This window comes from Pteropus medius, unplaced genomic scaffold (genome assembly GCF_902729225.1).
Source record: "Pteropus medius unplaced genomic scaffold, Ma_sr-lr_union100, whole genome shotgun sequence".
Lineage (NCBI taxonomy): Eukaryota > Metazoa > Chordata > Mammalia > Chiroptera > Pteropodidae > Pteropus > Pteropus medius.
The window spans coordinates 6,405,730-6,418,072 of record NW_024354499.1 but is presented as its reverse complement, the minus strand read 5'-3'; the positions used below and the strand labels follow the sequence as shown (position 1 = coordinate 6,418,072).

The 12,343-nt window shown below is 49.1% G+C and overlaps 1 protein-coding gene across 1 annotated transcript in view; it reads right to left on the bottom strand.

The window, feature by feature from the left end:
- Positions 1-11,723, bottom strand: part of HK2 (hexokinase 2) — a 60,170-nt gene extending 48,447 nt beyond the window's left edge. The window contains exon 1 of the mRNA XM_039852819.1: positions 11,193-11,723. Within this exon, the coding sequence (XP_039708753.1) occupies positions 11,193-11,255 (63 nt within the window). The 5' untranslated portion in view covers positions 11,256-11,723. The remainder of the gene's footprint in view (positions 1-11,192) is intronic.
- Between the last annotated feature and the right edge of the window lie 620 nt (positions 11,724-12,343).

The window sequence follows — 12,343 nt, the reverse complement described above, 5'->3', positions numbered from 1 at the left end:
AGGGGAATTTGCTTGTGGGCTAAGAACATACATATAAGACATTTAAGTCAGTAGATGTACGTTGACCTGGAAACAGTGTGAAAAGGCTCAGAAGGTGTGGGCAAGCCCAAGATCCTGGAAGGTTATGAATTCTAGGACCAGAAAGCTACTTACTACATTACATTAGCTCCTTCCTGCAATGCCTTCGTAACTAGTATGATTTAATCCTATCACTTTTAATCAAGGAATCGTGGGAAGGATCATAAAGATCTCCTTTTAATCAAGGAATCGTGGGAAGGAAAGATCATAAAGATCACCCCTCTGTGTAAAGCTGCTGCGTTGTTCACTGACCAGTCAATTCTCTGTGGGGTTAATGTCAGAAGAAAGTCTGGCTGCCCAGACTCACTGTGCTTCCTGCTACAGCCAATGAAATTAAAATGACTGACTCAAGGAGAGCTGTCCTTTTTGCCTTGACTGTCAGGAAGCTCAGAGCTCTGTACTTGGCTCCAATGAACTGGCCTTAGTCTTAAGCTTTTGGTAATCGTCTTTGCCTGTTTCATGACTCTTGCCATAGAAATTTTACCAAAAGCTGAATCATATCACCTAATCCTTTTACTAAGCAGACAGAAGAAAATAAATAATACATGACTGACCAAATGCTCATTCCCACAGGACACACCCTCTTGGTAGAAGTATGAACTCGAGTGACCAAATTGTTTAAGAAACCAACTCCGCAAGTATATAAGCATCAGGGCCAAGGCCACGAGGACACCCTGGGGTACCGCCGGAATGCCTTTCTGCAGTCCTGGGGTATTTCTGATTTAATATGTAGAACCTTCTCTCCAAGAGGTACTGAATGAACCCTAGCTAATTCCTGCCTTACACCTTCTAGACCCCAAGCGGAGCAACTGACTGAATTTCAGCTTTCCTAACACTCGTGTTCCTGTCCTAAAGATATGTATAGCCAAGGCTCCAACCTAGCATCCTCGAAAGACCATACCCTCTTAAAGTGACGGGCTTTGACTAGTCTCATCTCCTTTAATTCAACCAGTCAAAACAGGGTTGGCAGTGCAGGGACAGGGGTACTACACAGGCAACAAACATAGATGAATCTCACAATTTAAAGGTGGGTGAAAGAAGCCAGACACGATAGGGGGCATACTGTAGGTAGGAGTCCATTTGTATTAAGTATAGAAACAGATCTGTGCTAGTACAAGTCAGTGATCACGCTAAGTGGGAGTTCGTGCTGGTGCTGGTAATGATTTGTTACTGGACCTGGGTGATAGTTACCTGGTGTGTTCAGTTTCCTGTCTATATTATATACTTCAATTTAAAAATATAGGAAGAAAAAAGGGCAAGGCACTGACTAGGCCCTAGTCGACCCACTGTGCATGGTCAGAGGGCCCAAGGAGATCTGAGAATTCAAAAGAAGTCAAACCAGAAGAGTCATAATGTAAATGCAGCCACACACAGCCTCCCAGTGAACTATGAGCTCACACATGCTTGCAACTTAATTTCAAAAGAATTTCATATTTTTGTATTAGTCCTTTGCCAGTGTCTTACCACAAATATTTGATGAGAAAACCAAAATTTAAAGAAGCTTCCCCGACCCACAAGGCCAAGTCACTGCCAGGACCTACAACATCCGGTAGCCAGTCGAGTTCCCTAACCTGGGGCACAGGTGTGCCCATCCCAGGAAAGCTAGGTAACTTCTATCAGTGAGATCATTAATAATAATGCCTTCACAGACTCCTGAGAAGACCAAGGCTGTGCAAAGGGCAGAAAGTTTATCCTGTAAAGTTGCCAAACCGAGGCCAGATGTTTCTGATTTAAAAAAAAAAAAAAAAAAGGAAAAGACAGCAGATCTTGGATTCTTTAAGACCTGTCCTCTGAAATGCAGCTAACCAAAAGTAAAAAATCTGCCACAACACTTTCTTCAGATGGGATGAGGCAGACACTCCTCACTGAGGACTGGGGCCCACTGTGCCACCTCAGGGCGATTCCAGCTCTGGAGCACTGTATACTGACAAGCCTGGGGCAGAAGAGTAAGTGTGGAGCTGACAGAAGAGGCTATAGGCCACTCCTCCAGGATCCTGTTGCACCGTTGTGAGTCACAGGGTTTCCTGTTCTTCCAGTTCCTGCTCTCAGCTGCATCAGATTACAGCCAGACAGACCTCAGGCAGCAGCACCTGTCAGGGGTCCAGGAGATGGGCATTTGGGACACACATCCCAGGACCCTCCTGTCCTCAAACATTTTGTTACAACTGCAGGGCAACAGTGCAAAGGAAAAGTATGTCCAAGATGTGTATGACCCTGGCACAGTTCATTTACCCACATACATTGATTGAAAACTAAATGTGCCAGGGCCAGGCACTGTGGATAGAGATAGAGGAGACCCCAGTTTTTGCCTGCAAGGGGCTCAGTCTGGTGGTGGGAGGTAAATAAGACAACAAGTAATTACAAACTGAAGGTAAAAGCAGAAAGTAGGCAGTTTCTTTCACTATAATAAAATATAGATTTATAATCATTTAAATCATGCACGTCAATACAATTCTGAGGAGTGTTTGTACTACAAAGATCAGAAACATGTACATGCTGATCCCATGCCTAGAATGTTCTCCTCCTCTGGCCTAACAAACTCCCACTTGCCCTTCAGTGCCCAGTACAAACGGCATCTCCTCCAAATGCCTTCTCAAATTCCCCAGCCAGGGCACCAACTCACTTTTGACACCTTGTGTCTCTCTCCCTCACTGGCCCTGGAGGACTGAAGGCATTGACTACATGTTCCCAACTTCACATTTGTGATGCCAGCAGCTAAGTACTGAGATATAGCAAGTGCTCAGGACATATCTGTTATGGTTCCATACAGGAGGCCACGGGAATGCTGAAGAGAGGAGTGGGAGAGTAACTTGGGTGAATGGGAGGAGCTGGCTCCTCAGGACTGCCCCGGGACTCCGAGCCTGACCTCGTTCTTCAGGCCTGGCCCTTGCTGTACATGATCCTGGCAGCAGCACAACTTCCTCTCCACCTAGCTGGCTGCCCTGGCCAGTACCCCAGGTCCCCTAGGGTCGGATTCTGCCTCCCCTGGACAGCCAGGGGCCAGTCTGCCCCTGAGTCTCTTGCCCCATAAGAGCGTCTGAAGTCCTCACTCCTGTCTACTGCCCGCTGTCCACATGCTGGACCAAATCCCCTTGGGTCTGTGCCTCTGCACCATGTCCAGCCCCAAACCCTCCCTGCCCGCCACACCTACCCCACAATCACAGTCATCATAGACAGGGCAACATTGTCCCAGTTTGCCCAGGACCATCTCAGCTTACACTGTGGCAGCAGCATTGTGTCCTTTCACTCTCAAAAGTGGCCGAGTTTGGACAGTAAATTATAGGGTCACCCTAGGTACAGGCCACAGAGGAGACCTCACCTCTGTCCCTGGGGAGCACACACCTGAATGATGAGAAGAGCACATGCTGCATTAGTGGTGCTGAAAGGAGATGGGATGGGGACCGAGAAACTGGGCTCCTACTCTGGGGCTCGTCCTGTGTGAGCTTGGGCTGGTCCCCAAGTACACACAGCACTAGAGACACTTTTCCTCATTTGTAAAATGAAAGGTTTGAACTAGATGATCCCAAATGTCTCCATTCTCAACGGACACCTGACTCATAACCCCATGAAACTGATACACAATTGGCCGTCTCAAGTTGTCCCAGGGAGCCCCACGCTGAGGTTCAGGGCCTGGGCTCTGGAGTCACACTGCCTGGGTTTGAATTCTGAATGACTGTTGAGCCAACTACTGTCTCACACTCGGTAAGTGGTGCGCAGTTTGTTATTTTAAAACCTTTGGAAACAGAGAGGGAAAAAGAACGAATGGGATATGGCTGGAAGGCTTCATTGGAAGGGGCTGAGACAGGAAAATTCAGGAGGAAGCAGGAAACAAGAGGGGAAAGTCCCTCAGATGGGAAAAAGGAAAAGTGGTAGCTTCCAATGCCCTTATTTAACCCTAATTAAAGTTGCCTGTGGCTTATCTGGCTTCGTTCCTTTATCAGACAATATGGAGAGGCCGGAAGGAAGAGGTTGGGAATCAGGCCTTTCAAGAGCAATGACTGCCTCCAGGCCTCCTGGGAGGAGGGGCAGGAAGGCTGGGTGGGTAGGTGGGTGCCAAGGGCTCCCAGAGCCAGGTTCTCAGTCCTGACTCACTCTCTAGGTTAACTCGCTTGGTCCCTCCAAGGAAGGAATGTCAAGAAAATGCTTAGAGATCCTCAGATGAAAGTACAGAATGCACGGCCACCCCTAAAAGAGGGTAGCACTTTGGGAGAGATGAGATTCTCTGGCTCCTGTTCCCACGGGAATAAAGCCAAGACTCCCCACTGGGTTTAGACAATACAAAGGCTGTACAAGGATAAGGGGAGTAAAGTATGGGTTCTACACAGAAGGTCCCCTTGAGTTTATCATGAACCCCAGGCATCCCAATGTAAGGAGGGGCCACACTGGACAGCCCAGTGTGGCCCCTCCTTACATAAAGGCAAAAAGCTCTCTGCTTCGACCCAAAATAGCCAGGGACCCTCACCCAATGTGCCAAAAAAATATGAGAACAACTGTTTCCTTCAGTGTAACCCCAGGGGTCAGTGGGACCAAAACCTACTAGGACCTGGACCTACGACAACACAGAGCACCTCAAGCAGTTTCCCCCATGGGAAGCCAGAGTTTGGGACAGAAGTGAGGAAGGCTGAGCAAGCATTTCACTTGGCCAACTTCAGCGCAAGTGGCCTCAGCAACTGCCCTTGGAGCCTCTGCTTTTCTGCCCTTCCGCCCTCCTGCCCTCTGGGAGAGGTGCTGAGGGGGAAGGGACTCTGCAGCGAAAAGGGGCTGAACTAATGCTGTGATTCCTCAGTGCAGCTGTGTTCCCAAGGTGGACACTTCAGCCTGAGGTGCACCAATGGCCAAGGTGTCCCAGAGACTCCCCAGTGGAGGTGCTAGCTCCCAAGAGGACCAGGAAAAAAAGCAAGTTGGAGGAAGAGCTCACAGATGGGTCTCCTCCGCCCAGGAAAGAGAAGGTTTGAGAAGTTGGAGAGCGAGTGAGGACACTTCCTCATTCCTTAACTTTAGGAACTTTCCATCCTTCTACCTTCCCTGTCCTCTGCTCTAATCTGACATCAGAGAGCATAAATGGGCCAGAACCTGTATCCCCTAAAATCCCTTGGGGAAAAAAAGCAGGGCCTCTTTTGCTCCTGCCCAGATGGATGGTGCAGCAGGATTTAACACAAAGTGTTGACCATGTGTCAGGCACAGCTCTAAGGGCTTCACATATACCAACTTTCTCTTTAACCCTTACAACAACCCTATTAAGGTGTTATCCAAACTCTCCATTTTACAAGAGGAAGAAACTGAGGCCTAGAAAGGTTAAATTAACCTGCCCAAGTGCACACAGCTGGTTGCGTGGTGAGCCAGGATCCAACCCTAGGGAGCCTGGTTCTACATCTCACCATGAAGCCACTCCCAGTGACTGCTGGACTGTCCTTCAGTGGGTATCACTGGCTCTTTCCTCTGCTCCCAGCTATGGCAGCTCCTGAGCTCATGTTCCTACAGGTCACATGCCCACCTTGTTCAGAAGCCTAACTGATGCTTGGCCTCCACGGAAACCCCAGCAACAGCTGGGCGAGACTCTCCTAGGGACGACCAAGCAGACTTCTCTCCCATTGGCTTCCTGCGGTACTCACATTGCTCACATTTTTCTGGTTGACAGAAAAACAGTAACCCAGGTAACATATCCTCAGCCAGGTAACCTACCCATGAACATCCACTGATTGCTGTGGTCTGCAGACCTCACCTTAAGTTCATCTTCTGTAAAAAAAAAAAACCACTCTCACCATGACTGTCCCATGGCATAGCACACAGAGAGCTGAGAGCTACAGTCCTAGTTGCTGCTACTAACTAGTTATATGACCATGAGTGATACACTATAAAATTGAAGGAGAGATGGACCATTTTCTTCTAATGCAGTTTCTCAACCTACACATATTTGGGGCCAGAAAAGATTTTTTTAGCCGGGGCGGCAGGGGTAGCGGTGCTGTCCTGTGTCTTGTAGGTTGTTTAGCTGCATCCCTTGCCTCTGCTTACTAGATGCAATAACATCCCCACCCACCTGCTTTCTGACAACCAAAAATGTCTCCAGACATTAACAAAGTCCACTGCGGAACAAAATCATTAATAGTTGAAAAACTATTGCTCTAAATGAATAGTAGAAATAAACAAGTAAACAGGCTTTGTCCCTGTAAATTAGATAGAGTGGAATTTAGATAGAGTGGAATTCTTGCTCTTCAAGATAGGCTGGGATAGCCCCTCACGTAAGATCATCCATCCCAAAGCATCGATAGCACTGAGGTAGAGAGACCTTTCAAAGTTAGCAGAAACAGCCACTCGAGTGCAGGGAAGTATGGCCAGCGATCCATGGCTTGTAATATTAAGACACAGCCAATGAACTCTGGGATTTGATTTGTCACCCCACACCACACACCCCCACTGCTTTGGAGAGGCAAAGACAGAAAACACACAGTGTTCAAAAACAAACCAAACTTGCTGACTTCAAACCTCAGCGATGATAATGAGGAACCCGTTATCAAGTTGTCTTTTAAACCAGAAGCAACTGAACAAAGAAAGCTAGCTGGTTTTCTGGGGTCGAGTTCTTTTGGTACATCAGATCTCCTTACTCTGACTGCCAGATTTTTCGAAAAAAACCGTTGTGGTTTGGGTTGTTTTGATTTCCCCTGGAAAACGGCCCCTAACTGCCCTCAGACTCTTCAGGGTGCTGAAAAAGTTTAACTTTGAAAAGTGAAGCTGAAAAAAAAAAAAGTTGGCTTTGTCTGAGGAGCTTCATAGGGAATTTTAATTGATTCAGAAGTAAAGAAAAAAAGTACTTCCTAGACCTCTCAGAAATAGAAATTTGACAATACAAAACAAATGGATGGTTAGCAAAGGCTAAAAAATACTCCTACTACCATCAGCTATCTTCTGAGCAGAGAAGGGACAGTATTAGGATACTAAGGATTAGGTTACAAGTTGAACAAATGAGACAAATTCTACCAGTCAATGTCGGTTAACTCAGTCAACAATAACCTTATCAAGGTTTTAATAATCAGAGTTTATTCCCAGTACTTTAATCCCTTATCTGAAGATTAATGGTACGTAGTAGGTGCTCAAAACATATCAATCAAGGTTCCCTTAAAGTCCCTAACTCCCTCTCTTAACTGCTACAGCCCAGAGAGACTCCACCCTTAGTGGCTGTTAAGTATCTTTCCCTGGAGCTTTATCTCACCAGACAACTGAAAGGTGCCTTTCAATTTCCCACATAGTACCCTTGTACCCATAGTAAGTTCTTAAAAAACATTAAAACTCTCTTGCCTATTTTGACTCTTGGGGGCTCTACTGAACCTTTCTAATTCCAAGATAACCTGCTCCCAGTAAGTCCAGAGTTGAAAGCCACCCCTGGCTCATACAAGGAGCCCAAGGGAGCCATCTATATTCCGGGACTGAAGTGAAAATATGTCATCAGTCTATGCATGTTAAAACAATCTGGTCAATGGCTAAAAAGAAGACAGGTCTACTTCATTTCACTTGTTAGTTAACCCAGATTCTCATTCCTAAGAGACAGAAATCCTGTATCTTGCATATTAATTATACCTTAATTAGTAAAAAGAATCTTCTCTGCAGACAGGACATAAAGGCTTAATTGCTGGAGGATAGATAGGAAAAGCCCTATTCCTTTCCCTTCTGCCTCCCCCTATTTGCCCTCAGGATCACCCTCAGGCCAAGCCTCAAAACTTGATGGAGGAATAGCCCACTGCCTTTCCCTCTAAGGGTCCACCTATCCGCCCATCCCTTCAGCCCAGTACTAGCAGTTCCCCCAGCTGCCTGCCTCTCACCCTCCTCCACTTCCTACAGCCCCCGCTCAGTTTCTTTCTCCAGGAAGGTACTCTCCTTCGTTCTTGCATTCACTGAGCACCTCACTAATGGCCAGAAACTGTAGCTACGAAGATGAACAGCCAGATTATCCTTGCCCTGAAGAAGAAACCAGAACTGAAAACTGCCAACTCCAGTGTACTGTGGAATGATACAAAATACCCATGAACAACCACTGACAAAATTACCCATGATCATCACCTCGCATGAACAGGCATGACATTTAGAGGGATGGTGATTCAAGTTTTGGGGGAACGAAGACAGAAAAGATGAGGCTGAGATGGGGGGTAGGTCAGGGTGCTTTCAGTTGTGCAGTATCTTAAAAGGCCTCTGAAATGACCCAGTCTGGCTCCAAAAGGAGACTGGAAACAGGGAAACCATGGGGAAGCCTCTAAAGTAGCAATCAGAAAGGAATGTCAGTGAGCCCAGGGCTCCCAACCAGAATAGCCAGAGGTTACTAGTGCCATTACTCTAACCGAGAGGAGAGATAGTTGCATTTCTGGACATGTTGAGTAAAGGTGTCAGCAACCAAGAGTGAATGCAGACAGGGGCCAGGACAGAGTCCACTAATGTTTATAAGGGCATGCAGGGTGGTCAAGAGCATGGCTTCAATTCCCAGTTCTTACCAAAAAATCCAGTGGCCTTGGACAAATTAACTCTGTGCCTCAGTTCCTTACAAGTGAAAAAGAGATGCTGAAAATACAGCAGGTCCACAAAAAACATTGTTTTGTTCAATGCTGTTTCATTTTAACACTGATGAGATGCCAGAGGAACTTGACTCTTGTTTATATAAATTAGACTATAGTAAAACTGGTTTCATTATACGTTATTTCACTTAAAGTCACAGAGCCTATCATTAAGGACTTACTGTAATTGTGTCTACTTCATGGGATTGTTGTTAATAAGCTCGCATATGTAAAGAACTTAAAACAGTGCCTGGTACACAGTAGACAGCATATGTTTGCTCCTGAGTTTCAAAGTATCGACTGGCAAAAATGAACAAATAACCCTAACCCCTCTTCTTATGGCAGAAAACACTGGACTTGTCCATCAGGAGACAAGTGACTCTCTGGGGCTAATTCTGGGCAGGTGAACCAAAGTTTTCCATGCCTTAAACTACAATCCAGATGATGAGAGATTTCAGAAGAGTCCAAATCAAGGCCTGTTCAAAAGGCTCTAAAACCAAACTCAAGTGTTCTTCTCTCCTAATTCTTCCTTCTAGCAGCAACTTGAAAAGATGGTTCCAAAATATTCTCTGATTCTCTTCCTACTTCCTATGTAATTGCATCTGGAATCAAACAGTCCTGCTCGCCTAAACCAGGAGAGGCTAAATCCCAGGTTCTGACACCTGGTGAGTTAAAGGCCTGACTGACTCAACTCTGCCCCCATTGGTAATTTAGAGGAAAAACACACAAGTGTCCCCCGGACACCACATAAGGCCGAAAGGTAGCTACAACTGTAGAGAGAAGTCTTTAAGAAAGCCGCTTTCACATTGCTGTGCTTAATCATCACAACTCCATAAAGTGGACAAGGCTGCTATTGTCATCCTCATTTTACAAAAAGAAACTTCCTCCGCATTGAGGAAGTTTAAATCGGTAAAAGAATTTAAATGTCCTGGGATGATATTCACCCAAAAGAGAAGACCCTCGGTTGGATTAAAGATCCTACAGCTTTGTAGTTTAGGACTTGCCAAGGGATGACAGTCTTCTCCAAGTGTTAACTCACTTCTTGGGCAGAGAAGCCCAAGTAAGTTGCCAAGATCCTGCTGGCTCACAGATAGGTTCTTAAAAAAACTGAATTAAAGTGCAGAGCAGGGCCACATCCCAGGAATGAGAGAGTAACAACCGTTTATAAGCAGAGTAAAACTCAACTCAAACAGCCGCCCCTCTGCTCCCTACTCCAGTTTGAGTCTGGGTAATGTCAATGCTTTATTTGGGGGTTCATCTGCCACCGCTCTAAAAAAACCCAAGACCCACAATCCTCTCCACTGCTCTCGTATCCCCAAAATGGGAATACGAACAGGTTGCCCTCGGCAAAGGATAATGTCAAGACATTTCCCCAAAACTGTGTTCCCACTAAAACACAGAAACTTCAAGTATGTAATTGAGCAGTGTTCCTTCACTGCCTCAGAGAACTGGACACCGTCCACCACCACCCCAGTCCATCCCCTCTCCTCAAATCCTAGTTGAGGCCTCCCGCCAGGAGCCGATCCTGAAATCCAGAGAATTTCAGAAACAATTCTCCCCAGAGTGATAGCACCACGGGCCCAGCCAGGCCCCACCCCCACCCCATACCCGGAGGCGCTGTGAGCTAGGCTCCCGGCCCCGCCGGAGGCTCTTTCTTATGTAAATGACGCCGCCCAAGAGCAAGCTCCGGCGGGGGGCGGGGGCTGCAGAGAGCGAGGTGGATACAGACAGGTTAGGGCCAAGGGCAGGAAAAAGCTCGTTTGTGAAGGACTAAAATCTCAAGGAAGACGGGAAGAAGGGCGTAGGGTGGGGAGGAGTTGTTTCTGTCTGAGAAACTTTAGGAGCATCAGAAGTAACATCCCAAGCCCGCCCCCAACTTGGAGGTGGGTCCCGGGGACCCAAGGCTGAGCGGTTCCGAAGTAGATTTGGGAAGGCGGGGGGGGGGGGGGGTTGGGGACAGAAGTCACTTGCGGAGCCTCAGTTCCGGGAGCCTCAGTTCCGGGCAGGGGGCGCAGCGAGAGGAGTTCCTCTCTTTCCCAACTCCCTCCCGGGTCGGCGTCTCCCCAAGCCCACCTACCCAAGGCCGTGAGAAATGCCAAAGGCAACCACACTTCCCCCAAACGCGGTCCTTTCGCGCGGGAGGCCCCTTACAGCCCCACGAGGCAGCGGAGCCTCCTCCCCCAGCCACGATTCTCCCCACGTGCTCTCGCCGGAACTCAGGCAGAGACAGAGGGGCTCCTCCCACGTGGGCCCCACGGTCTAAGGCTACTTTCGGGTGATTCGCCCCTCCAGAAAAAAAAAGCGCGCGCAGAGTGGCAGGGAGGGAGAACTGTGCGGAATGCGAGCCCCAGCGCCTTGCACGCGCGCACACGCCTGCGGATGCCTAGCGGACGTGGTTCCTCGTGTCCAGGAGTTTCCTGGCCGCCCAGACATTTTCCACGTCCGCCGCCCGGAATGGGGAAGAAGCGTGTCCCCGCAGAGTCAAGGAGAATCCAGGCTGGGACCCCAAGGAAAGGGCCGGGGACCGTGCCAACTTTGTCAGAGGCGAGCCGGCCGCCCCCACCCGCGCTTACTTACCTTCTGCACTTGGTCATGGTTGAGCTCCGTGAAGAAGTAGGCGAGCAGATGCGAAGCGATCATCCTGCCAAAGCCCGACGGCGCCGAGTTGGGAAATCAAGGCTGGAGAGTGCGTGGGGAAGGAAGGCGACGCGGTCGCACAGCTTCGTACCCGAGCGAGGCGGCCCGAGCGGGAGCAGTGAATCCGGGCGGCCCACGAAGAGGGATAACTGCGACGGTGCGCCCAGCTGAAGGGTCTCGAGTATCTAGAAACAGGTTTTGGAAGTCACAACTGCTAGAAGGTGCCCAAGAAATCACTCCCGGTGACGTGTCGGGTTGCTCCGCTGTCAAGGCGCTAACTTCAGCCACAGGATCACTAAGGCTCAACTTGGGAGGAATCTGGCTCCCCTAAAGCGATCGCACCTCTCCTGCTCACACGCGTCCTGGTCTCTTCCGCGGATCCTTTCGGCTAGGTGACTTGGCGTTGCTAGCGGCAGCCGGGGACTCCTGCGTTAGAGTTTCGTGCAACAATGTGGCTTATTGAGGGGCTGCCGGCTCGCGGGCCGCCCAGTCAATGACGCGCACACTCCCATTGGCTGCGCGGGGAGGGTGTGTGCGCCCACGGGCTGCCCGCCGCCGCAGCGCAGCCAATCAGTGCGCATGGCCCGTGGGCGCGGCCGCTCAGACACCCGAGCCGGGAAGCCGGAGGGGCGCGCCCAGGGCGGGGGGCGGAGCCGGGCGGCAGGGATGCGACGTGTGGTCCGTGGCAAGAGGCTGGAGCGGAAAGGCGCATGAGTCACCGCCGCGTCAGGCTCAGCTATGGGTGGGGGGCGCGTGATCACGGACCCGGAGTGTGGGGAGACTGGAAAGACGGGTCACCCGACCAGCACACGCCCTGCGAAGGGGCAGAGACACCGTCTGGCATCTTGCGGTTATTTGAGAGGCCCCGCTGGCGGGTCACCTTTCTGAAACATCCTAGTTCTCACCTATTGTTGCCCAGCGCCTCCACTCAAATCTGATCCAGGATGACCGCCGCAATTCCAGCTTACTTTATGCCAAGCATCGCAAAACTGATAGGATGTGGCTTTTACTAACCCGGTTCTACAGATGAAGAAACTGAGGCACAGGACCATTAAGAGACAGACTTGCCCAAGGTCACACAGCTAATAAGT